The 25,390-nt window shown below is 46.8% G+C and overlaps 1 protein-coding gene across 3 annotated transcripts in view; it reads right to left on the bottom strand.

The window, feature by feature from the left end:
• Apba1 (amyloid beta precursor protein binding family A member 1) overlaps positions 1-25,390 on the bottom strand; it is a 191,742-nt gene that overhangs the window by 42,279 nt on the left and 124,073 nt on the right. For all 3 annotated transcript variants that reach the window (XM_029541237.1, XM_021201227.2, XM_029541248.1), the window contains exon 2: positions 12,583-13,877. In XM_029541237.1, coding sequence (XP_029397097.1) covers positions 12,583-13,806 — 1,224 coding nt within the window. In that variant the 5' untranslated portion in view covers positions 13,807-13,877. The remainder of the gene's footprint in view (positions 1-12,582; positions 13,878-25,390) is intronic.

Below are 25,390 nucleotides of genomic sequence, written 5' to 3'. Positions count from 1 at the left end.
TGTAACAGGGTTAAGTTCTGAGCACACACATGGTTATTAGTATCCATGGCTCGCCACTCATTCTGGATGAGGTTCTGTCACCCTGGCTCGCAAAACAGCCTCCTCAAGCACTGTAGCGGACACTAGAGGCACTGGTATCCACAGAAGCATCTTTTACTCACACTGCCAGGGAACACTTGACCATTCAATCCTGTACAATCTGAACAACATCCTGCTTCTAGTACTTTTCTATGTGGGACTTCAAAGGTATAGGCATCCAGCCTGAGCCATGAGACATGTCTCTGTTCTTCAGTCTCGTTCTGAGACTCCGGGGGACTTCTAACTGCCAGCGTTTCCCGATGGCACTCCCATTTATGCTTAGCGTTCTGTGTTTACCTGCCTTTAGCCCCTTCTCCTAATTAGTACACACTGCTTCCCTACGTGTCTGAGTTGCTTTAACTCAACCATATTCTATTGTAGAATTAGCTTTGCAAAGCCCCAGATATGAGTTTCTTCCCAATGTATGTTCATGCTTCTGAAATTTGAAGCCGATTAAGAAGTACATGATTATCCACTCTATAGTATAACTCAAACAATATTATCAGTGCACACTTGTATTTCCTTAATGTGGTGAAGAAGTGAAGTTAGCATAGGCACTGAATGAGCATAATTATGTCATTAAGATGAGAACAGCTTGGCTTAATGAGGTGTTTTATATACACATTCATAATGGATTCAATTAATACTGCTGGAATATGGAAAGAACTGGCAGCTCACCTTCTCAGAGCCTCTCTGTTCTCTTCCCACAGAAGACACCCTCCATTCCCATCTCTAAGCCCATAAACCTGTGTGGAAGCTCCAGGGACTTTAGGGAGCCGTGCTTGGCAGCACTCAGCTCAGGAGGTGATTTTATCATGGGAACAACACACACACACACACACACACACACACACACACACACACACACACACACAATTTTTTTTTGCTGGATACTATCACCAGAGCCCTAACCTTTAAAAGTCATATTCCTAAGGCAAAAGACTAACTAGTTAATTATACACCACCTATTAGTTAAGAGTAAACCAACCCATCACCCAACAAAGCTGCATGTGTCAACGGGGTTATCTCTAAGTCAAATAGCTCACTTGACGTATGTGAAATGCATTACACTGGACAAATGAGAAAGCCTTTTTTGTTCACTTCCCTTTCAAGTCCACACATCTCTTGATGGATGCCTCATGATTTCCTGCCTAGGCTCTGACAGCAAAATCCAGGCACTTTGAACTTATATTCAGAATTGCAACTGAGGTGAGTGTAACCAAACCAGGTGTGGTGGCACACTCCTCTAACGTTGGTAGTTGAGAAGCTGAAGCAGAAAGGACAAAGGATTTGAGAATGCCCTGGACTATATGGTGAGTTCAAGGCTGGCCTGAACTGTATAGAAAAACCTATTTCAAACCAAAACAAAGGAGGGAGATAAAGCTGCACTCACAATGGAGAACAGCCTATCTGCTAGAAATGGTAAGAGTTACTGTTTTCAAAGGGCTTACAGTATGCTCGGCCCCATGCAGGGGCACATTATACCTGCCACCTCATTTTCCAGCCAACTGGTTATTTGTGCACAAGGCACTAATAGCTATTGATATGCACTAGCCCTCGGCAGTGAAAGACGCCACAGCCTGGAATGGGTAATGGGGGGTTGGGGTGGGGGGCAGATTTGGTGTCCAGATGAACTCATCCATCAGAACGCAGAGAATAAAAGGCAGTACTGGAGAGATAGAGCAGCAGGCACACCTTCCCCAGGTCCTGCTAAATACAAAATGGCCCCTGCTCTCTTGGCCACCACTCACTTCCAAGCTCGTTTTCCTCCATCCTGGGTAATTCCTTCTCCTCACCTACTCCCCACTCTCAAGGGAAATGCAGAGCATAGCCTACAGTCTGGCCGGGCCAGGAGACGAGCCCTGAAGTCAGTCAGCACGTCCCGGTGCAGCCCAAGGGGCACGTACCTCTTCTTCATGACTTTCAAACTGGTACATCCAGAAGTTCTCCATCTTCCCTGGTACTGTTTGGGCAGCGGGGCTCGAGCCCTAGTGTATCCACTTGTGAGCCGCTGTGCGCTCCTGATCTCGGTGCTGCTTTGCGGGGGGGGGGGGGGGGGCACTTCTGGTGGTGTCAGGTGCCCTAGTCAATAATGCAACTGGTAATAGGAGATGTGACCACCTCCAAGGTGTCTGACCCTCCATATTAACCCTTCAGTGTCTGGTGGCCAGGACTGTCTCGAGTCATTGGCGCAGCGGTGTCAGCTGATATTTCCAAGAAGAATCTAGCCCACCCTTGCTGTCAGCAGCACTTACTATTTCTGGGGGGAAAATAAACCCGGCACAGAGGTGCTACCAGAGACTTTCACACACCCCAGACGCTGCGATGTTTATAGAACCTGTGAAGAAGCACCCAGCTCTGGGGAGGGGAGGGGAGGGAGGTGGCTGAAGCTGTTCTTTCAGGCCTTGATCAGAACACACCTGGATGTGTGGGGAGACCTTAGGGAATTCTGATCAGCTGCTGGCAGGGCCCCAGGGCACAGCTGCTGGAAGTGTACCACCCTGAACTGACTGTTTGCTCTGTCATTGTGCTCTGTCCACTGTGTGCCACAAGTGGGAGGGGGCTCTGACAGTCCAGAAAAGAGCTGCCTCATGGTTCACATGGCTTGGACCAAACAAACTGAGGACCCAAATTGAGGCTGAAAAACCAACTGTATCTATCTTTAGGGCCAGTGCCAACAAGAGGAAGGACAAGGTGCATCTGGGTAGAACTGATGTGGGGAAAACACAGGGAGGCTGAGGAGGGGTCTGGGTGCACAGAGGCCCTCAAGGAGCATCAACTTCCCAGTCACCAAGCCCTCTGTCGGACCTGTTAGCTGGGCTCCCTCTGAGGTTACCTATCTAGTCAATGAGCTGCGGACAGCGCTAAATGGTAGAACCAGCCACACAGGATCTAAAGCGATCTACGGCTGGAAAACCAGCCGTTCTTACTGCCAGTTTCCCATGTGTGGGCCAGCTCAGTGGCCAGTGGGAGGATCAGAGAGACTGCATCTCTGGACTTGCCCATCCCTTCCATCTTGTGTGTCTGATCAGACTTGCTGGAAATCATAGTGCACCCTCCACAGCCTCTGTCAGAATCCTGCAACACCTGACTCAAGAAGGAAAGCCCTTTGCAGGACAGTGTTCAGGGTGTTCCTAGATGACTAAGTTAGACATTTCTCCACATAGCATTTTCCTCCTGTTACCTGTTTTAACTGGAGAAATCTTTGAGTGTTGGTTATGAAGTGTCTAGACTAACACCCTCTGCCAGTTAACTCTCTGGCTCATAGCGAAGCCACTTTTCCTTGACCATGCTTGACACCGCTTTGGCTTTAGTTCTGGAGCCATTAGAACAAGGCTCTGGAAGCCACTGCCACCGTGGAAGGCTTGCCAGCTTCTCAGGTATTAGCAGAGATGCCCAGCTCACACATGAATTGAGTTATCAGGCAAAAGGAGATCCAAAAGCAAAACCTAGTCCTTCTGTGGTGTGGGAAGCATCTGTGGGCAGCATCCTTTTGGCCTGATGGAGCTTGAACCTCTTCCCCTGGATGTTTTGCTTTTTATTCTCCCTCCCCTTTAATGTTCCTTCTGTACCTGAAACCTACTTAATTATTCATCACCACCTTCTCCAGGCTGCATCAATTATGGATCACATCTGTGATGGAAAACTTTACTCTTAGCAAGATGGTGCTGCGATGGGAGCATAAGGAATAGGAACCACACACTGCACTGGAGGGAGACAGCACAGTCCTGGGACAGCAGCCAGTCTCAAGGCTGCTTCACTGTCCAGGCCTCCTACCCTACAGGCTTCTCCCAACCCCACCAATTCCTCCGAATTCCATGCTCCCCAATCATCACTGCGCCTTGGTCCAGAGAAGCAATACTATTCATAGAATACACGGGGTCAACCAGAGGCCCAAGTGAGGCTGAGCCGGGCTGAAGGCTACAGTCTAGTGGGCAGACACTTCTGTCCCCACAGTCAAAGGAGACCACCAGCACAGAGAATGAATGCTTAGCCATAGCTCATGAGCCTTTACCACAGATTCTTAGGACACTGGAAGCTCCCTAAGATTGGGAAAAAAAAAAAAAAAAAGCCCTCATCCCAAGAGCATGCCATAGACGTTTGTCTTTCAGGACAAAAGTTCCCCTTTGCCCCATGTTCTTGGATGTAATCACCTTCTCCACGCCTGTGCTGCCTCACTCACACCTATATAGTACGTGGCTTCGTTCTCCCATCAGTCACTTTGGGACCTGTAGGTTTTCTTTCTCAACAGCCAAGGTGGAACAGCACTGAAATGGCTGACGAGGTCGATGGCAGAAGACACAGCTAGCTGTGGTCTCATCCTTGCGGGCTTTGCTGACATAATCACTGCTATCAAATATGGGGGAGAGGTTTTTCGGATGGTCCCCAAAGGTCAGAACCTCCATGTAAACCTCTCCTCGGGAGGGACATGCGGGTCAGGTATCTGCCTAAACAATGAGATAAAACTACAGTAGTGCAATGTCACTCTGTCATTGGGTGACCGAGGACTATAGCTTCCATCTTGCCATCTCTGGAGCCTTCTTGCCTTGCATACTTTAAGGGTGAGACTGGGCCCACGGGACAAAGAACTGAGAATGCCCTAGCCACGATCAATGGGAAACCAAGGCTGTCAGCCAATTGGCTTGGAAGAGCTGGACCCTGCCCACAGCGTGGGAGCTTGGGAGCAGAGCTATTCCCAGGAGAGCTATGATGGTAATCTCCCCCATCCCATGCCCACTTGCAGCCTCATAGGGGTTCTGCAGTATGAAGCAGGTGTGTGTGTGTGTGTGTGTGTGTATGTGTGTGTGTGTGAGTGTGTGTGTGAGTGTGTGTGTGTGTGTGAGTGTGTGAGTGTGTGTGTGTGTGTGTGTGTGTGTGTGTGTGTTGCTTTATGCTGCTAAGTTTTGGGATGATCTGTTGTGTGGCAGTCGTCTCAGGTATCACATAAGGATTCAGATGAAAGCCTTAAGCGCAGAGAAGGCTGAGAGGTCTGGCTGTGGACTTGATAAAGGACTGGCCTCAAGTAGAATACTATGCAGACAGACCTCTTTTTGTCACACAGTATCCCTGGGGTCTTGTACAATACCTTAGGTGCAGAGTACACTATAGCATGTCAGTCCAATTTTAAGATGGACTTTCAACTTTGAAATAGGGACCACAGTTCTACGTCTCTTCTAGTTCAGTAGAAAAGTGATGGACAGGTCAGGGATGGAAAAAAAGGCTTAGAACCCAACTGCTACTGATGCTCTCAGGTCAGGGAAGGTACAAAGGCTTAGGGCTCTACTGCCAGGCTGTGCTCTGAAGTCAGGGAGGAGGATGAGACCTAGTGCCCTCTGCTGGCTAGTCCCCGCCCCAGTCATCCCTGTGAGGCAAGGGAGCACACCAAGCCTCTTGCCCCTCTGGAGAGATTGCTTAGTGATTAAAATCACCTTTTCCCTTCCAAAGGACCCAGGTTCAATTCCAAAGAATATTTACAAATAGAAAGATTTAAAGTGGAAAAGCAATAAAAATGACTTCCTGTAGCTATGTCGTATCTTATTCAGGCAATGTCCTATATGTCCAAGTATTCAATTAAATCCAAAGTGACTGTCTAAGTAGCAGGTTTCCTTCCTTTCCTGAGGTCTGTTTGATGGAATGAATATACTGGAGGCCATTTCTGCTGCCTCTATGTGATCCTTTGTCTCCATGGTTACACATCTGTCCAAGCCTTAGGGGCGTTGGAACTATTGGATCCATCTGTACTATTTATCTAAGTTTGAACAGTTTGAGTCCCAGGAGATAACAAAGAGTGCACTGGGATATGTACTCTTTCATAGCAAGTCAGTAGACCAACCTGAGCCACAGGTGCTTACTTGGGGACCAGTCCTCTTCAGGTGTGAATGTATGCAGTACTGGAGATACCATAAGGCCGTCCTTCCTCTTCCCAAGAGAACCACCTCACATCCCAGCAAGGAACTGACCCCCAAATCAGGCACTGACAGAACACATCTTCATCCTAAATTCTGTCTGCCTGACTTTGGATCCCATTTCAACTCCATCCCTTACTATTCAATCCAGAAAATACTGTAAGCAGGCCAGAAACCTCATGAGCATTTGGAGATCCGCAGAGGGAACCCCTCAGTTCAGAGCACCTCACAGGAATCCTGCACAGAAACAGAATTCTTGGCAGTGGTACAATTCTTTTTACTTGTCTTTGTAGGCTTGACAGCACAGCAGCAAGGTCAACAGGGCAAGATGCTGCTAATGAGTCTTAATTAATTAGCATGTGCATTTGACCTTGGTGGACGGTCTTCTAGCAACAGTTAAAAGAAAAATCAGAATCCCTGTAGGCCGTATGCTGAATTCAGGATAGAGAGGGGACAGCATCAAGACGTCTAAGACCCAGGTGAAGCTGGGACATCCCCCAATGCTTCCTTCCACGAGCTTTCAGGTGGTTGATCAGGGCAGGAACTAACCTTGGGCTTTTACTTCCCACAGTGTTGACAATGCCTCTCTTTCAGCAAGAAGGTGGCTGGTTTCTGACTCTGACTGAGCAGTGTCAGGGTTGAAACAACCTCCTGTCTCAAATTATTCTGTGCATTGGTCTCTGGGAGGGAGCAGGCTGCCAATATGAAATAATTGTGACCTGGAGCAGGTGGTGCATTCTCCATTTCCACTGACTAGTAGGCTAGTTTGATTTAGCTAGAACTGTCCTGGATAAAAAAGGGCTGGTGGGTTGCTGCTTAATGCAGAAGCTGGGAACCAGGGAAACTGGAGGGAGGGACCAGAATGAGTGGCATGGTGTGGATGCAAATAGAAAACCCAGTGCAGAGAAGGTGAGTGAGCACTGAGGTCTAGTACATTAATTCAGTGTGCCAGTGACCCACCCTAAATAGTGAGCCCTAACTTCTGGAAGGAGCCAACATGCCATGCCACGATGCCACATATATGATCCTTACGTCACAATTCCAGAGAAAATTCCACATTTGCAAAGACATCTTATGATTAAGAGCACAATGCCAACTATGCTTATAAAAAGAATGAATTTCGATTTAAAGATGGTCCCATTTATGGACATACGTGCTTTAAGATTCAGCAGGACTGCATGACCCTGGTATCTAACTGGGTATACACACAGTTGCTCTTCTCCCTGTATCTAACCCTTCTTCCCCAGGCCACTTAGCACACGTAAATTCTGAAGGAGCCATGTTGGAGAGGATGAGATGAACATTCTTAGGAATCATGGGCCCTTTCTTAACTCCCCACTTCCTAAGTGAACCTGTCACAGTTCTCAATGCTGGCTCTGTGTGCCACCTCTAGGGACCAAATTTTTTAACAGAAACTGGCTGTTTGCCTCCTGTTGCTTTTCTTGTGGATTCACACATATGTTGTCTGGTGAGGCAAGTCAGAGAGAAAGGTTCCTCTTGGGAGTGGGGTCAGGTGAAGAGAAGTTGAAGACCATAGGTTGAAAATTTTTTCCCCATATTTATTTTCCCTTTTAATTCCAAGGAGCATGGGTAGCTGGAATAGTTGACTTGTGGTGAGCCACTATCTGGCAGATTGTGCTCTGGTAATTCTGATATGGCAATGGTTTGATGGCAGTAGGCAGACAGCTTTCAGGCACCAGGACTTGCCCAGCGTTGAACATCCAGGTGACATTCTAGAGATGAGGTAAGTTAATTGAAGGTAACACTTTGAGTCTAGGAGAAGCACACAAAGAAAACATTTTCCATCTCTCTCTGCTCTCTTCATGGTTGAACTGAATCATTTGCTCTTCAAAGGGGAGTTTAAGGTCAAGCCTTTTCATTTTGAAGATGCAACAGTTAAGACGATTACATCTTTAAAGAAAATTACCCTGGTCACACCAGGGTCCTTGTGGTTCACAGGAAGAAGGCTCCTGTTGCTATTGACAACTGAGTTTTGCTGCACAGCGTACCACCTCCTGCTGGGATGTGGCACTTCACTGTGCATCTGAAGGAGCGGCAGGGGCTGGTAAGTGCCTCAACTACAGTGCTTTCATCCTGGTAAAGATAGCTCTCAGAAACATCTCATCCTTAAAGCCGAGGCTGTGGACTTACATAATTACTCACGTCTCTGGAGAAGCCAATGCACCGCACTTGACCCTGGCATGCATCATGCCCAGAGCTTCTAGTGTTCTTACTGCTTTCTTCCCCACCAGTGTTACGAGGCTTCCCAACTCTAAACACATAAGCTCATGGCTTCTAAACAATTTAGGTTCTTTACTGTCTAGTTGTGTTCTGTGGTGACCACGGCTCTCCTCTTGACCTATAGTTGCTTATTTTTATATTTGTAATTTTGGCCAAATAGAGGTTTCACGCTTAATGCAAAGACTGCATAAGGCTAAGAACACCCATCCCTGCCACAGGTCAATAGCTGACAAAGAAGTCCTTTCCTTCCTCTAAACTGAACACAAAACACACAGAAACATTTACCCTTTTCTATTTTTATCCAAGAAAACAGGACAACGAGATAATCTCTTTGTTCAGTGAACCGTCTCTGCTTAAATCCACAAATATAGTTTTCAAAGTCAAATCACACTACACAGCTTAGGGCAAAACTCAACCTCTTTTTCACACCGATTCTCACTTCATGGCCCCATTTTCAATTCTTCTGGAACTTTCTTCTGCATTTACTTTCATGTTCAGAGGTAACGTGTTCGTATTGCCTCACTTTCATTTCAGAGCCTGGCATTTTGTTTTTCTTGGCGTCTACTGCAAAGACCTTCCTGCCACACGCTTCTAGTTGATCGATGCTCAGTGTCTGCATCCTGAAGAGTACACCTTTGCTCTTCCCAGCCAGCCCAGCCACGCACATGCATCATTATATTTCTGGCTTGTGTAACTGTTGTCGGAGAGGCCAAATAACCAAAGAAAACTGGAATTGTTAGAATTTTTTTTTTTATTTGCTTAGTTTTCCATGTGCTGCTGTCCCCGTATGCTAAACCATCTCCAAGCCTTGACCTCTCCAATCCCGTGCCCACCCAGCTCTCCTGCTTTCTTCTTTTTGGACGTATCCCACTGGAGTCTGGAGTCGCTGCTTCCTTGGGCTTTTTGCATAGTAGCCATCCTCATATCTCTTCTTCATGAACCCAAAGGGGTTCCCTTCCTGTATTTTCTGTGCTGTTGTCCCTCCCACCTCTTTTCTTAGCTTATTTTTTTTGGGTTAGGGAGCCCCCATTTACTTATAGAAGCCACACACCTACAGGAATGAATCACGTAACTGTATATGCTAGCAGTACCCAGAGTTCTAATGTCTCCCGCCTGTTGACTGAACTTCCTTTCTCAACTATGTCCTCATGTTCCTGGTACCGGACGCACTGGGGGATTTCAAGTCTCTTTCTGGGGTGTCTAAGTTCAAATCCTCAAAAATCTTGGTAGAAAAGAGTAAGCAGACACTTCCCAAGTGACTTATTCAGCACTGACCAGGCTGTGCAGTGGGAACAAACCACCCCCAAACTCCGGTGCCCTCGCTGCGGTTGCTTCAGTGTCATCTCACTGGTGTCACCAGGGGACCCTGCTCTCTCTGGGGAAGCAGCTGCTTGCTCTGTTCAGGGTTACCATGTGACTGACTTACCATGTGGCTTCTGGGGTTGTTGCAATTAGAGCAAGAAGAATGGTTTCTGCTGCTCCCGCCTAGAAGTAACACAGGTCCAAACGCACACGTCACTGGCCTTGCCTTCCTAGTTTCAGTCCTCAGGGAAGAGCAAGCTCCTCCAAAGAACTGAAAATACACCCCGGCAGGAAACGCCCAGCATTGCCCAGGAACTCAACCACAGCTTATTACACTAGGCTCCTGCTGCTTCCTGTCTGCTTTTTATCGCTTTCCTGTCATTTGAATGATGTTTTCGGAGAGAGAAGGGAGCAGCATCATTCAGAATAGCTCAAATCTCCCAGCATCCACTGTGCTGGCTGATGTCAAACCAACTGTTACTGGATGACAGGGCTGCCCAGAGATAGGTCAGTGAACAGGGAACTTCTCAGGGCACATCGTTCACTATCAGTAGTTGTCAAGGAGAAGGTTCGAAGGAAGTTTTCAAACTTACCCAGAAGATAGAAAGTCTTTAGTAGGCCAAAAGTATGCCTTTTTTTCCCCTTTAGGTTTTTCAGAAAATAATTTTCACTGGGTGCTGGGTATCTGTCATTTCAGTTAGGTGAGCATGTTCTCATGGACAATCGATCCTCAATTTTCAATCTATCTACCACAGAAGCAAACAAATGCCTGTTTGCTCTACATGTAAAGTGTTGGGGTTCAGAGAGGAATGGGGCAGGCCTGCATGTCAGAAGCAAGCTTAACTGTTAGCAATGACCTCCGGCAATTGATACATGGCTGTTCCCAGTTTTCCCTGTTCCTCTGCACTTTCTGGTTTTGCCTTTTTTTGGACACCCTATGGCCTTTGGAATAAGAATCTCAGGGCCCCCTGTTTCTGCAGAGCATAATCACAGTGGTACAGGTTTTTATTGTTTCTAAATTGAAGAAAGCCTCAAGTCCACAAACCCCTAAATGGTTTCCCCTCTTTGAATCAGTGATTCCCAATCTTTTATACAATTGAGATCTCAGGGAGAACTTAAAAGACAAAAAACCCCAGTAGATCGCCTGCTTTGCCTTAGGCACTGGGCTTTAGGACAGTGGGTAATAATCTGCATTTTTAACGAGACTGCTGTGGACTGCAGACCGCAGTAGTTTCAACGGTGTCCTTTCCATTTTCTATGACAGCAGGCATGGAATGGGATTTCAGTAAATACTGTTTTGATGCTGAGCTGAGGTGGAGTAATACCATCAAAGGGGAGCAAATGAAGGTCCTTCCTATAAATACAGCATGACAGATGAAATAAGATCACAGGTCCAAGTGGCTTAAGGGTGACGGGTGTATTTTATGGCACAGGTTTTGGCTTTGTTTTCTATTAACTCTTCACATCCGGGTTAGCAACACTTACCAATTCCTTAGCATCAAGGTGAATTTCTGACAGTGTGAGGTCCTACGTATTATTCAATACTTCATCATGAATTCTGTTTGGATTAAAATATAATGCAAGATGCTTAACCTGTCCTCCTAGTTCAAAGGAACAAAAGTTTTCCTGGCCCTCCCACTCACTGTCCTGGGGGCTCAGAGTAAAGCCCCTGGCCAGGCAGTTAGTAGGTCATTTCAAGGAGCCGTTGCAGCTAAGGACACTGATGGAGGAGGCCAGTGCCTGCACCAGATTAAATGAAACTGAATTTAACCTCTCGACCCTAAAATGGAATTGCTTAAAAATTACTGAAGTGTACAGAAAGGGGAGAAAGAGCCAAAAGCATTTTCATAGCATGGTGGAGGGGGCAAAGGCCAGCCTTTTTAATTTATTTTCAATAGATTGTGACACCTCAGCTTGACATGGTCTCAAATGACTTTAGGTATTTCAAAAATGGCAAATAAGCTGTTGACGGGGCCAGCAACAGCTTTGCCTGTAGCTCTTCACAGTGCAGCACATCTGGTTTTAAACAGAGGGCATGCCACTGTGGAATGACAGAAGCTTACTCCATGCTAGAGGGAGTCACTCTGTGTGTGTGTGTGTGTGTGTGTGTGTGTGTGTGTGTTGGGGTGGTGCTGCAGAACCCCTGGCAGGACAAGGGGATTTCTATTAAGGAGACCACAGTGACCATCCAAATCTTTAATTTCATGGCAATAGTTCTCTAACTGTGGCCCAGGGTCAACAGCATAGCCGGGAACCTTGTTAGCTGGGAGAACATGGGCCCCTCCATCCTAGAACACAAAAACCCGTTTAGAAATCCCAGAACCACTCTAGGTGCTCCGTGGAAGAGTCTACTGCAAAGGACCCTCTTTCCTTGCCTTACTAAGACTCTCTGATGCCCTCTGTTTATTCATGACAGGGCTTGACAGACTCTCCACGTTGACATTCTTCGTCTTTCAAGTGTGATTAGTTGAACTGCTGATTAACCCGGAAACAAATATGCCCTTAGACTGAATTTGGTGGAGTTATTCTCCTTTCCCCACGATGCCCACACACCTGACGACGGGCTGGTCTCTGGCTAAAACTTTATCCTGATGCCTATCTGTACTAAGCCACTATTCCATCCCACTTCCACACACCTCTTCTTTTTTTCACGTTGGGTACTCCTTCCTCTCAGGAACCTGGCAGATCTTGTACTTACAAGACGGCATTTTGCAAATATCCCTCCAACCAAGCCTTTTCTTACAAAATGTGGACCTGATAGAAATTCTGGGACCTCAGTTCAGACTTTGTCAATGAGCACAAACAGGGCCATGCCCCCAAGAATGCAACTCTCAACAAGCCCTTCTGGTACAATTTGGAAAGCACAGGGATGCCTTACGGGACTGATAAGTAATTCACTCTCGCGTTTCACACTGGATGGAACTACCACGGGGAGGTGCACAGCGCTCCCACAGACCATTTATTCCATAAAGTAAGTTCTTGTAAGACCATAGAGCTCTAGTCTCTCCTCCCCAGGGGCCTTCAGTCTAGCCAGCCCGAACCCACACATACTTACATCTCCGTCCACGGGCCTCTGGTCGTCACAGTCCCTCGTGGGGCTAATGTCCTGGCGCATGACCCAGATGGGTTCTTTGGGCTCGTCTGGGGTGTAAGGCGAACGGATGGTTCTGGTTTTCACTTCTTCGATGGCCTCCTTGATGTCCTTGATGGCCAGCGAGATGGCATCCCTCTTTTCCTTGCTGTACCGCTGCCCAACCTCGCTGCCTCCCGGCGTTCCCACGACCCGCTGCTGCTGCCCGGCAGGTGCTGGCAGCCCGGGACTGTCGGGGTGTCCCCCTCCCGGGGTCGGGGCGCGCTCCAGGTCCTGCTCCGCCTCGGGCATGTCTTCGGCCGCCTTGTCGAGGCTCTGCGAACTCATGCTCTGCTTGACCTCGGCCACGATCTGGTCGATGTCCTCTTCCTGCTCATAACTGTCCATGCGCGGGTAGGGTGCGAACTCCGCCTCCTTCTCGGGGCTGTCGGACTCGCCGTCGGAGCGCTCGTCGTAGTGGTGCAGCCGCGCGCCCAGAGCCTCCTGGCGGTAGGCGGCCGCCTCGTCGCGCTCGCGCTCGTAGAGCCGCAGGCCTTCGCGCGCCTCCAGCTCGGGAGCGTCCCCGATCTCCTCGTACACGTGCTCCTGGAGGCCGCCGTAGTCAGCGTAGGGCTCGGCGTACGGCTCGTCCTCGGCGCGATGGAAGAGCCGGTGCGTGTAGACGTAGCCCGAGTAGGCGGCGTTCATGGCTTCCTCGTGCTCCAGCGAGTGGAAGTGCAGGTGGTTGGGCAGCGCGCGCCGCTGCGCCGCCTCGGCGTGCTCGGCCTCCGCCTGCTCCGTGTACTCCTCGGCCTCGGGCCGGTACTGCACGGCGTAGGCGCTCTCATCGTCGGCGTCCTGCGCGCGCTCCGCCTCGTAGCCGTCGCGGGCCGCGGCGAGCACGTCGCCCTCGGCCGTGTCGGTGTGGTTGTGGAAGCCGCTCTCCGTGCTGGCCGAGCGCGCCAGGCACTCGCCGCGCTCTTCCTCCTCCTCCTCCTGCGGTGGTGGCGGTGGCGGTGGCGGCGGCGGAGCGGGATGCGCGCGGTGGTCCTCGGGCGCGTGACCTGCGGGCGGCGGGGGCGATGGCGACGGCTGCTGTCTCTCCACCACCTCGGGGTGCTCCAGGTCGGCCTCCACGGACTCGTTCACCTCCCCTCCTGGCGCCTCGTCGGCCACCTCCACCTCCGCGGAGCCCTCCAAGTGGTTCATGGTGGGCGTCGGGGGATGGCTGGCGAGAGGCTGCGCTGGCTCACTGCGCGCTCATTTTGGCTCCAAGGGGCCTGGAAGAAACAAGGAGAGTGGCTGCTGAGTGGTTCAGAATGGAACTCGGAGCTGAGCGCCCAGACAGGCATAAAACCACTCACTATTGATCCCTTCTGAATCTGGGTCAATTGAGGCATGATTGCAAATTTAAGAGTAATCTGACAGCACTCTTTTCTTCCCGCACGTGTCATAATTTGTAATTACATATTTACTTGTTTAATTGCTTATAGCGTTCACCCTCCCAAGCCCCCAGACAGAAAGCTTCACAGGCAGTTTATTCTTAGCACGCTCTTCTCTTAGGGTTGCATTTTCTGAGGTCTATGGATAGAGTACTACTCAATTGAGTGAGCCCATTGGCATATCTACTCAAAGAAAAATATCTCTAAACTAGGATCCTAGATACTTTACAAGCAGTTCTTTAAGTTTCGTGTGTGTGTGTGTGTGTGTGTGTGTGCGCGCGCGCGCGCGCGCGCGCACGCACGCGATCTTGAAATCTTTTTGACACCATTGCTGAGTGTAAAGTTCTGGGGAGGCTGGCAACCGGCAATAGGCCCTTGTTCTCTTATATCCAACAAGGGTTTAGCTCTCTAGACCTCACAAAGACACGAGAGTTCTTTTCTTACGTGCAGGGTGAACACAGGAGAAAATGGAAGTCACAGTTAAATAACCTTGGGACCAGCTGAGTGACAGTTAACGTTTCACTATGAACATCCAAGGGGAGGAAGCTACAAAATGCAGGATTCATCTAACTCATTCGACCTAGAAACGCTTACCCCTTAGAAACCAGAGTTCTGTGAATGCCATGCCCTCTGAAGCTAGAATACATGCGTAAATTTTCAGAAACTATGAGGAGAGTAGGTCTCCACCTATTTGTGTGTGTGTGTGGGGGGGGGGACGTGCAGTTAGAGAGGAAGATGGATTCCAACTCTTAATTCTCACAAAGTAGCTTTAAAAGAACAGGGAAGATGGCTCTGGTGGGTGATAGCCATTGCTGTGAAAACCAGAAGACCCGAGTTCAGATGTGCAGCACGTAGAAAAAGCCAGACGTGGCTGTGGATGCCTGTAATTGCAGCACTGGGAGATGGAGGCAGGTGGATCCTGAGAGCTTGCCAGCTGGCTAGCCAAAACGGACAGCTTCCGATTCAGATAGAGACAGAAACAGTATGGTAGAGAATGATCAAGAAAGATGCGTAGCATCCTCCTCTGGCCTCCAAATGTGTGTGTACTGGTACAGTACCCCCATATGTGCACACACCACACACACACACGTGCATTAAACACAACCTGTACACGGCAATATATAGAAACAGATACAAAGAGTATAATGAACAAAGAAACCAGGCAGAATTCTTTGGGTTTCCAGAAACCTGTGGTAAATGAGCTGTCATACTTAGTTCCAGCTGTCAACTTCCAGTCACCAGGAAAGACAGAACCTCAGGTGAGGAATTACCCGATCAGATTGGCCTGATGCCTTGTCTTCCAGGCCTTTTCTTGATGGCTAATTCATGTCAGAGGGCCCAGCCCACTGTGGGTGTGCCATTCCTAAGCAGGTGGACCTGGGCTGTTTAATAAAGGTAGCTGAGCAAGGCAGTCAACAGGACTCTGCTGTGATTTCTGATTCAATCTCTTCCCATGTACACCTGCCTGCCTTGACTTCCCTCAGTGATGGACTAGAGCCTGTAAGATGAAATAAACCCTTTCCTCCTCGGTTTGGTTTTGGTCAGAGTGGTTTATCTCGGCAACAGAAAGCAAGCTAGGACACGGGTTCAATACTATGCTTGGATTTCTCTCCTTGTGTTCTTTTGTCAAGTCCTTCACTCAAATGGGCAGGAAGTACTCTTAAATATAACAGCCCGAGGAAGAGAAGGATGCTTCATCAACTCTTAATATCGATATCCAGTATACGCCACTCAGCTCCTTTCCAGAACCACACCAATTCCATTCCAACATTTATGACAGACAGAGCAAATAGAAAAGGAGGCTATGTTGGAGTTGCCACACCCACCTTCAAGCAGAGTAGCACACCCCCACCCCCCACCCTGGTGGACCCACCCCATCTAATTCTCACTTGGTAAACAGTGATGGTTTACTAAGTCAAACCTTTTGCCCTCCCATGTGGTTGAAAAGAGGGCTAGATCAGCATCGGTCTCTTCTGAGAAAAACTGTGGTCTCTTCATTAAACCCGGGGAAGAGTTAACTGCGGCCAGAATATAAGAAAGTTTCCCCAAAATAAGAGTAAGTCACCACTGAGCCGTTGATGGAGGTGACTAAAGGGGACAGAAAAGGCAAGTGTTGGTTCTGAGGTATGCATGGTAGAGAGGTCCCTAGGAGATTGTAGGAAATACAAAACAGATGTTCAACAGATGTACCAGGTCACTATTTCTGTTTCCTTTACCAGGACGTAAATACAGGCAACAAACATACACACATATCACAGGGGCTCTGACCTGTGCACCAACCCAGTTCTAATGGGCATGTGGCAAGTTTTCATGGAGAGGAACACAACAGGCTTCCCTGGGGACCATCCCTATGCTGCATGGTCATTGTTAGAAATACAATAGCCACACAATAATCCGAATGGCTATCAGTTCTTGATTCCAGGTACAGAATTGACCAAGCCACTGTTTGTGTGTGTGTGTGTGTGTGTGAAAATGGGCTTTTTATTCACAGATGTATTACAAAGAAAGTTTAGCCTACACTGAGTTAAATCATATCTGACTACCAGATATAATGATTTAACAAAAATAGATTTTGTTTTGGTTCTTGTATATATACCAAATCCTGATAAGGAAAGTCCTTTGGGGGAAATACCATTAAAAACATGTAGTTTTATATGAGCATTTTGCCCACATAAAAGTATATACTAGTGATGTAATATTCTCCCACATTTGGCATTTATTGGAAACATGCTAGATACTGTATTGGGCAAAGGGGCTTTGAAAGTTTCTAAGCTATGATCCTAGCCTTCATAGGCAGATAGCATTAATAATTACAATACCTGGTAATGAATGTAAAATGCAAATAGGTTCAAGACATGGCAGGAGTCATACTGCTGAGGAAAATAATGGAAACTGATGTGTCACCTCAAGGTCTGTGATGGTTTGCATATGCTTGGCCCAGGGAGTGGCACTATTAGGAGGTGTGGCCCTGTTGGAGTAGATGTGTCACTGTGGCCATGGGCTTTAATACCCCAGCTCTAGCTGCCTGGAAGTCAGTATTCTGTTTGCAGCCTTCAGATGAAGATGTAGAACTCTCAGCTCCTCCTGCACTTTGCCTGCTTGGATGCTGCCATGCTCCCACCTTGATGACAATGGACTGAACCTCTGAACCTGTAAGCCAGTCCCAATTAAATATTGTCCTTATAAGAGTTGTCTTGGTGTCTCCTCACAGCAGTAAAACCCTAACAAAGACAAGGCCCAATAAAGTGCTGTGGTCCTTGAGCTCACCAGCATCCAAGAGCTCAGGCCTAGGAGAAGGACACTCCCATCCAACTGGGACCTTGGTAGTGGTCCAGGCACCTCAGGAGGCAGGAACAAAGGGATGAGGAGCTGGAACCCTTTCCATCTAGCTCTACAAAGACTATGGACCAGGAATACATAGGCAGGAGAGTCTCATCCTCAGGGCATCTACAGTGTGAAGAGAGGGCGTGGCAGGACCCCAAGAGCCGGCAGGCTGCCTGTGGAAAAGCACACACCACTTCTGGTTCCCAGTTCTGGAATATTCCCTGGCCTGGAAAGAATGATCAAAAGGAAGGCATTCCAGAGCTGCAGAGATGTTCAGAAATCAGAACCTCAGGATTCAGAGGCCAAATCCGGGTATTTGATACTGTTGGCTAAGATTCACATTAACCTGAGATTGATAGAAGGGAGGTTACACGTTTGTTCCCTGTCATCTGTCCTTAACTTGTTGCCAAGCATCACCGGCTCAGTCTGCTTTTCTTTTCCTGAGATATTCAAAAGTATCTCAAGAAGAAACGTGTGACTGCAGACAAAACAGAACATAACAAAATCAGGCATACCAGGTTGTTAACACACAGGTTAGTGTGTGTGTGTGTGTGTGTGTGTGTGTGTGTGTATGTGTGCATGGTCAGGGTGTGTGTGTGTGTGTGTGTGTGTGTGTATGTGTGCATGGTCAGGGTGGTGCTGGTTATGCAGATGCAGGGAAAACCTTAAAGGTGGAGTGGGGTGCTGAAATGGAAAAAGAAACTTTCATTCTATCATATGGGAGATTTTATATCTGTCCTTATCTAAGCTTTTACATCTGTGCCCGGGTGATTTGGGAAAGTGCCAGAGTAAATGTTCATCCTTTTCAAGCTGAATTTACCTTCTAGTGCTCTCCCAGCATAAGGGGCTGAGTCCTAGCCTCATTCAGTTAGCCTTGATAGACTCCGTATTTACACAATTACCTCCAAAGCATTTAATACTTGTCTTTCCCTGCTGAAGCTGGCAGTCAAGTTCCACTTCTTGAGACTGAAGTCTGTCCTAATGCCCACACATACTACACTCCTTCAGTAAAATGATGTCTGTCACTCAGCGAAAGCAAGGGCAGCATGGAATCCTGAGATGTTCGTAGCAATAAACAACTCTGGTTGCTGAACAGGATTGTGCCTTGGATGCAACAAGTGGGTATGCGCATATCTTGTATATGTTGTGATTAATAGTTCTCTCTGTGTGTATGCATGTGCTCATGTGTTCATATATGTGTAGGTGTGCATGCATATATGTGCATGCATGCATATATGTGTGTGTATGCAGGTGGAACCCAACAACCTTGGGTGTTCCTCAGGTGCAGTCTTTTTTTTCTTTTTTCCTTAAAAACAGGGTTGCTCACTGACCTGGAACTTAGGGACTTAGGCTAGAGTCGCTCACCAGTGAGCCCCGGAGATCTGTCCATCTCTTCTATCCCCCACACCCCCCCCCATGCTGGGATTACAAGTGCTCACAGCAACACACATGGCTCTTTTTAAAATAGTTTCTGAGGATCAAAGTAACATCCTTGGAAGTGCCTCACCCCTGATGTACCTCCCCATCTCCTAACCTTTCTCATTCCGCACAAAGGATGAGGGAATAAGAATACACACAGATTTCCCATGCTACAAATCTTCCTTGCTTTCTGAGTTAGATTAAAACTGTGAAACATCCAATAAGGAGTCCAAAGGGTCTCAAGAGCCTTGCAGCCTGAGCTCCTTTAAGCATAACACATCTATTTATAAAACTACCATAAAAGATAAGAGAGAAGAAGAACAGTGCTCGTGAAAGCTTAACCCCCTTTGATTCATTTGGAAATTACATTTAGTGATAATGGAAACCTAAAGATGGACACTTAAATACATTTCTCCTTCCTACAATTATGTCCCATTTAGATGGCTCACGTGGACAGAAAAACACATCCAACACAGGACTGTCTTGCTCCAACGAAGGATTTTATTCTGCCCCATAACATTGCATCTGATACCATGCAGTGGGACCTGGCAGGTGGCACCTGCAATGATTTCTGAAATGAACTGAGGTGTGTTGCTGAGAGACTAGATGCCAGTCAAGGTGAGGCTACAGTGTTGGGCCCCTGGGCTGAATCTTGTCTAGCTTAGATGGTGATGTGGCTGTACATCTTCACTGCCCCCACTACCCCGGCAGCGCCACTCTGCTGTTTTGCCTTCAAGGACCCTCCATTAGGTATGTGGTCCTACATTCATGTTTGGCCAACAAAGTGTGAGATAACAATGTGATGAAGGAGTCTGGGGTTGAGATATCCATTCTCCCAGGTCATCTCTGACAGTAGCATGTGTACTCCTAATGGCATAACTGTAAAGACATAAGGGCCCCTTCCCCACCTTCCCCTTTTAGTCTTGTGGACCACAATGGTGCTGTGGTCCTGTACAGACTGTGTCTTTTCGGTTCTTGTGACTCTGTAAACTACCTGACTTGAATACCCATCTATTTCCTACTGGTACCTAACTACTATCTAAGGTAGGATGCTTTTATATAAGTATTAACAGATGGGAAAATTAGTCACTGTAACCAGTCTACTTGACAACCAAAGTAATATTCTAAATAGTCAAGACCATGAAGGTGACATTCTAAGGAGAAGTCCTGTGCCAGAGAGCCTCTCTGCCTGGTTCCATGACACAGGGGTTCTATAAATTCAAGGAATTGACCCAGGAAATTTACACAGGATGCCTGATGCGCGTAAGAACCCTGCTGGGGTCTCAGCTGCTTCCTCTTTCCTCTCACCAGAGCAGAGACCACCTGCCCTTCATTCACTGGCATATTTCAATCTCTGTTGCCTGGGTCTCAGCCTCTCCCCACCTCAGTGGCAATAGTTTGGGTGGCAGGTCACTGTCATACACCCTAGATGTAGACTGTCAGCTAGACTGAACATCCATCCACAGCTGCAGCTGACTGTGCCTTCTAACACTTGTCCCAGGTGGAGATGTGAGGCCTGAGCCTTTGGCAACCAGCATTGGTAGACTATACTTGTATGTCTCAAGAGCACCGCCTTTGTTGAAAGGCCCCAGATGCTCCTTTTGGGAGCAGCCTTGACTGTTAATTTATAAATTTGAAGTTACCAGAGCATTGTCTCACTATAATACAATTACAATGCAATGGTAATATTTAATCACATTTGGTCTCTTTTAGTCCACCTGGAAATATGACTAGATGTATATAAAATCCATCAGATGACAACCAGTCACCAAACCAAGTGATGTAGAGGCATGCTCTCCCTCCATACAGAGCTCCATACACTCCATTTCTAACTCTCAGGCATCGCAGTGGGAATTGTTATCTCCAGCTGCTGCTTGGGAAGCAGATGAAATAAATAGTCCAAGGTCGCTTGGAGCAGGGAGGGATGGAGGCAGATCTGCTGGCTCTCTGCTGTGTTCTTCTGTTACTTTACACCGAGCCCAGAAAGTGATGCCATTGATTTAAACAAAACAAAACAAAACAAAACAAAAAACCCCCAAACCCAAACATTTAAATTGGTATAATCACTTTTAGAATGGTGACCTTGGCAGACTCTCCAGTTCTGAAGGTACAGCCTTTGTTCAAAGCACTCTGGGGACTCTATGGTTGGAATTGATTTCTAAGTTAACCGAAGGGTTTTAAAACCGCCAGTGGGTAATTTTCAGCATTCTACAGTTATAGTTAGTTGTATCTGAGTTTTTTAAAAAAATACATAACAGGTATCGTCCAGATCTATGACTCAGAAGATTTGGCTAAAGTGATTTTTAAATTTTAATTTTGCTTGTCTTTTGGTATGTTCTGATGTTCTGCAAATAGTCAATCTGTTCCTAAAAAGATAAAGATGTATATCTGCTGCAATTACTAAAGACTGTCACATCTCTGAAGTTCCTTCCAAAGGGTAGCCCTAAGAATTGCTTTGGTCAGTAGCCCCATCTTTCATGACGAGGCTCTATCCTCACTGGAGAAAGTGGTGCAGAGGCTAGCTGGATGGTGGACTCCTATGCTATTGCTCCAAAATCAGGTCTGCTACTATCCTCCCGCCTTGAAATCAGTATTAATGCCAACTAAGCAGTGCTATTAGCTTACTGGCTAGAATGACTTTAGTCTTTCAACCACGAAGCTCCATCACAGCCCAGCTTTTGGTTAAGAAGAAATCTCTACATTTATTCAGATTTCCTTATTTTCTATCTCTTTCCCTCGCAGTTTAATGATCAAATCACTCATTAATCATTCCGATTCCAATAAAATACACTCAGCAAGCCCAAGGCAATCACAGAAAGTCAGAGGGGAAATTTTACAATTTTTATCGAAAACTCAAGGGATACTGTCTGGAAATCAAAGCTGATTAAGTTTCTCTGAATTTCTGTGAGATGCCTCTGGTATAAAATCAAGCATATCTACATAATCCATAATTTACAGAGCACTAGAGGAACTTGATATGACTTTCCTGTCCTAATTCCTTTTTGTATTCTCTAGCTTCCTCCCCAGTCCCTGTGGCATTTATGATTTCTGCACGGTTATGCTCAGTTCAAAAGTACTAAGTCACCTGTCATAGCCAATCTAGAACATTTTCCTGATATTTCTTTCATACAGAAATACCTCACCCCCTCCCCACCCCCAACTATTACCACCACCATAGAGTTAACGATGATAATAAGATTCTGAAATTGGTTTGGCTATGTGACTTTTCAGAGACTCATTAAGTTATACCGTGAGAGGAGAAGGAGATGGGGAGTTTCCAGCTAAGGACAAATGGAACAGCAATTCATTAAAATGCAAACTTTCCTCTGAGACCACATCACCTCAGATTTACTGCTATTGTTACTTTTTTTTTTTTTTTTTTTTTTTTTTACAAATTATTTGGCTCATCAGAAAGCCAGTTAACTCACTCTTCTTTAATCTCCCTAGTTTTCTGTTTGAGTTCCTTCCTCAAACAGATACCAGAATGGCAGCCAAAGCCCTAATTACAAAACCTCAAATTAAGTTCTTGTTTCTGGACTTCTTTTTGTTCAGTGGTCAGGAATGGGACAGCAGAGGGTCTACTGTCCATACATGCAAATGATATTTTCACCTACTCCTCACATCTGTGAAGCATGGACCAAACGTGGTGATTAGAAACACTTGCAGGCAGGAAGGTCCTCGCTCTCAAGCCTAAGAACAGATTCCATTAAGCAACTACTATGTAACAACAAGCAGAGACTTGAATTTGAATTTGATGAGCCAGAAATCCCATACAGAGCCCAAATCTCCCAAGGCGGTAAGTTTTCTGTTTTGTCACGTTAGCAAAGAGTTTATAGGGAAAGAAACATGAAGAGGGTAGGGTGGAAAACCATGTTTCCTTCCAAATGAATCATGGGTAATCTGGAAAGCCATCAGAATCCACTGACTCTGTTGGTTAAAGAGCATGTGTCCCAGGTGCCCCAAATACAAATATTCCTGGGAAATTGGACCTTAACATAATACCCGAAACCCTTAGAGGTTAAAGCATAGCAAACACTTCAAGGTAATAGGTATCGCAGGGACTTTCTGAGAAGACTGTGTGTGTGTGTGTGTGTGTGTGTGTGTGTGTATTTGAAATTGTCAAGGAACAAAATTAATATAAATATTTAACCTAAAAAGTGAAATAGAAAAGAGCTTTGGCTTAGGAAATAATTTTGTGTCTACAGGGCCATCACTCTGATCACCAAACAAAAGTTCAGAATTTTCCCTCCTAAATAACAGAAGAGGGGAACGCACTTAAGTGAGTGAACCCTGATTGTCATTGTGTCCCAGGATCAAATATCCTTCAACCAGCCATCAGTCTCTCCCGGAGGCCAGTGGTAATATCTTATTGCTGAAGACACTGCACATATTGATTGCAAAACAGAGAAGCTGGGAAGTACTGCCCTGCTGTCTAGCATTGACAGTTCCTTGAGGATTTGTATCTCAAGGCCTTGCCTTCTCCAATCTGCACAGCTGCCCACTAAGCTGAGCTCCTTCAGCCCCCTCATCTAGTAGCTGCAACGTCCCCCTTTCCCTCGCCTCTCTCGGCCTCCCTTCCTTTGCTATCTCCAAGTACCTTCCAAGGTAATCCTCAAGGGCATCCCAGGTACCTCACAGCCCCTGCCTGTCAGTGCTCAAGGCTCCACCACAGAAAAGTTGCTTAGGGATTCTTCAAAGCAGCAGTGGGACTTTGGGGAAGCCTGGAGATGCGGGGATATCATCCTCAGTCAGGACAGGAAGGGGAAAGGAACTTCAGGGACTGGGAAGGAAGGCAGAGGCAGAACAGGATGGTTAACAAGTCTGAGTCAAACCATTTGTGTGCAAGCCTCAGTCCAAATAGGAGTCAGGCACATGACCTTGGGCAAGTCATTTAGCCTTGCTGTGCCTCTGTATCCTCTTTGAAAGTGGAAGTGAAGTCAGCTACCTCCTGGGTAGATATTGTGAAGATCAGTTGAGTAAATGTGGCACCAAGAACAAGAACAAACATGCATTTGTCAACCCAGACTGGTCAGCACCAAGAGTGAGTCCTAATAAGATTCGGGGAAATGAGGTTGTAATAATACTTCAGCAGGTGTAACCAATGTTCTGGGGTGGGGTGTCTGCTGAAGGGTAGATTGTGTGTGGGGGGGAGATTCACTACTCCCCATTAAATGGTCCCACAAGCCTAAGCTGCTCTTAAGCATGCATATAAACATGTCTCTGTGTATTTATATTAAGTCTATCTTTGTATATGTGTGTGAAACAAAGCTACCTTACACTGAAGCTTGTCTGTCATTGTTCTGTCACAGAGTGTATTGTGTGTGTCTGTGTGTGTGTCTGTGTGTGTGTTTGTGTGTGTATGTGTGTGCATGTTCATGTGTGTGTATGTGCATGTGTGTGTGTGCGTGTGTCTGTGTGTATGTCTCTGTGTGTGTCTGTGTGTGTGTCTCTGTGTGTGTTTATGTGTGTGTGTGTATGTGTATGTGCATATGTGTGTGTGTGTGTGTGTTTGTGTGTGTGTGTGTGGTGTGGGTATGCCTGCACACCATGTGTCTGCTATTTCAGGAAGCCTCCTACCTGACTGGATCCCGTGCTCTGGCTCACAGAGTGTCTGCTCAGCCATTGGCAGTACTTACTTCACAGCTGCCACTGTGACTTTCCAGCTAGCCGCAGACAAGCCTCATTAGTCCAGCCTGTACCTCTGTGAATTGCTGAGTGGTTCTGCTTGTGCTCACACACCAAGCTTCATCGACCTTATGACACGTACCCGTGTCCAACTCAGAAAAATCCTACCACTTGCAAGCTAGCTCTTTTCAGCTCCCGATTCACAGCCACTCACGCTTACCATTCCTCATCCATAAAGCGAGGTGGAGGAAGAATAGTAACTTGGAAGAGTCTGTCCAGATCACCAGTTGGCAGAATTTACATATGTACTCACTCGCAGGTGTCTAAAATGACTCAAGTACAGAGTGATTGACAGTTTGGTTCACAAAAGACAGGAAACGCAACAGCAGTATCCACCAAGAGGAAATTGATAAGGCACAGATGTAATAATGGATTGCCCATGGGACAGAATAGATGAACAGAAAACACACAGAAAGAACTCCCAATCCATTAAGATAAAAGCTAAGTCAGAGCAGTGCAGCCATCTCTCCCTCTTATCCTTGGCAAATGGGTGCCAGGAACTTCACTGGGTGTGGGAAACTGTAGATGGTTATGAACTCTGAGGTTCAGTATGTAAACTAGGCATAGTATGAGGTTATCAACAGTAACCCATAATAATAAAGAACAATTGTAACAACACACTGTAATGAAAATCTCATAAATGTGGTCACTCTCAAGTGATCTTATTGTACTATAGTGTAGTTGGGGAATCTCTGGTTGACTGTGATAACTGAGACCATGGGTAAGGGGTACTACTCTATTGTTCCGTAAGTACCATAAGTGTACATGTGCACAAACAGACACACACAGACACACATGCACATGTACACACACACATGTGCACATGTACACACACACACACACACCACACATACCACACATACCACACACACACCACACACACCACACACACACACACACACACACCACACACACACACACAC

This window comes from Mus pahari, chromosome 1 (genome assembly GCF_900095145.1).
Source record: "Mus pahari chromosome 1, PAHARI_EIJ_v1.1, whole genome shotgun sequence".
NCBI classification, from domain to species: domain Eukaryota; kingdom Metazoa; phylum Chordata; class Mammalia; order Rodentia; family Muridae; genus Mus; species Mus pahari.
The sequence above is the reverse complement of the archived record's forward strand: the minus strand, read 5'-3'. Positions and strand labels throughout refer to the sequence as shown.